This window comes from Neopelma chrysocephalum, unplaced genomic scaffold, assembly GCF_003984885.1.
Source record: "Neopelma chrysocephalum unplaced genomic scaffold, ASM398488v2 Primary Assembly neopelma1_179824, whole genome shotgun sequence".
In the NCBI taxonomy this organism is placed as follows: domain Eukaryota; kingdom Metazoa; phylum Chordata; class Aves; order Passeriformes; family Pipridae; genus Neopelma; species Neopelma chrysocephalum.
Window position 1 is genome coordinate 39,207 of NW_020937574.1, and position 733 is coordinate 39,939.

Sequence of the window (733 nt, forward strand, 5' to 3'; positions counted from 1 at the left end):
TGCGGCGGGCCGGGCCGGCGGCGGGGAGCGCGCCCGGGGGGCGGCCGCGGCCTCCCCATCCCTCCTCCACACGGCCGTGTTGCCTTTGCCCCCCAGGTGCACGAATCGTCCCCGCAAGGTTCCGAATCCTCCCCGGCCGCCAGCTCCGGCTACGAGTCCTCCACCCCGCCGGGGCTGGTGTCCCCTAGTGCCGAGTCGCAGAGCACCAGCAACCTCTCCCCGGCGGCGGCGGCGGCAGCGGCAGCGGCGGCGGCCGTGTCCGCCGTTCACCGGGGCGGCGGCGGCGGCAGCGGCGGCGGCGGTGGCGGCCACAGCGGTCTCTCCTCCAACTTCAATGAATGGTACGTGTAGGGCCCCGCCGGACTGCTCTGCACGGCCCCGCAGCGCCCTCCCCGCCCCGGCGGCGGCGGCGGCGGGCGGGAGGGAGCGAGCGAGCCCGCCGGAGACGCACCGGGAGGTGCCGCCGCACCCGCCAGCAGCGAAATGACGGCCGAACAGGATGGGGACGGGGGACCTTCATCTCCCCACACCCTCCCGCCTTCGCGTCTTTTTTTTTTTGTTGGATTTTTTTCTTTCTTTTTCTTTTTGAGAACGTTTCGAACCAGCAAAAAATAATCTAAAAAGTACGTGCCGAAAAACATAAAAGAATGGGTAAATCTATAGAGGAATGGAAAGGAGAGAGAGAAAGAGAGGAAAAAACCAACCCCAAACGCCACCAACACATCCCTCAATA

At 66.0% G+C, this 733-nt stretch overlaps 1 protein-coding gene across 1 annotated transcript in view; it reads left to right on the forward strand.

The window, feature by feature from the left end:
• The window catches only part of LOC113962448 (zinc finger protein ZIC 2), a 3,783-nt gene extending 3,399 nt beyond the window's left edge, over window positions 1–384 (forward strand). Inside the window, exon 3 of the mRNA XM_027673203.1 lies at window positions 97–384. Within this exon, the coding sequence (XP_027529004.1) occupies window positions 97–351 (255 nt within the window). The 3' untranslated portion in view covers window positions 352–384. The remainder of the gene's footprint in view (window positions 1–96) is intronic.
• Window positions 385–733: the final 349 nt, after the last annotated feature.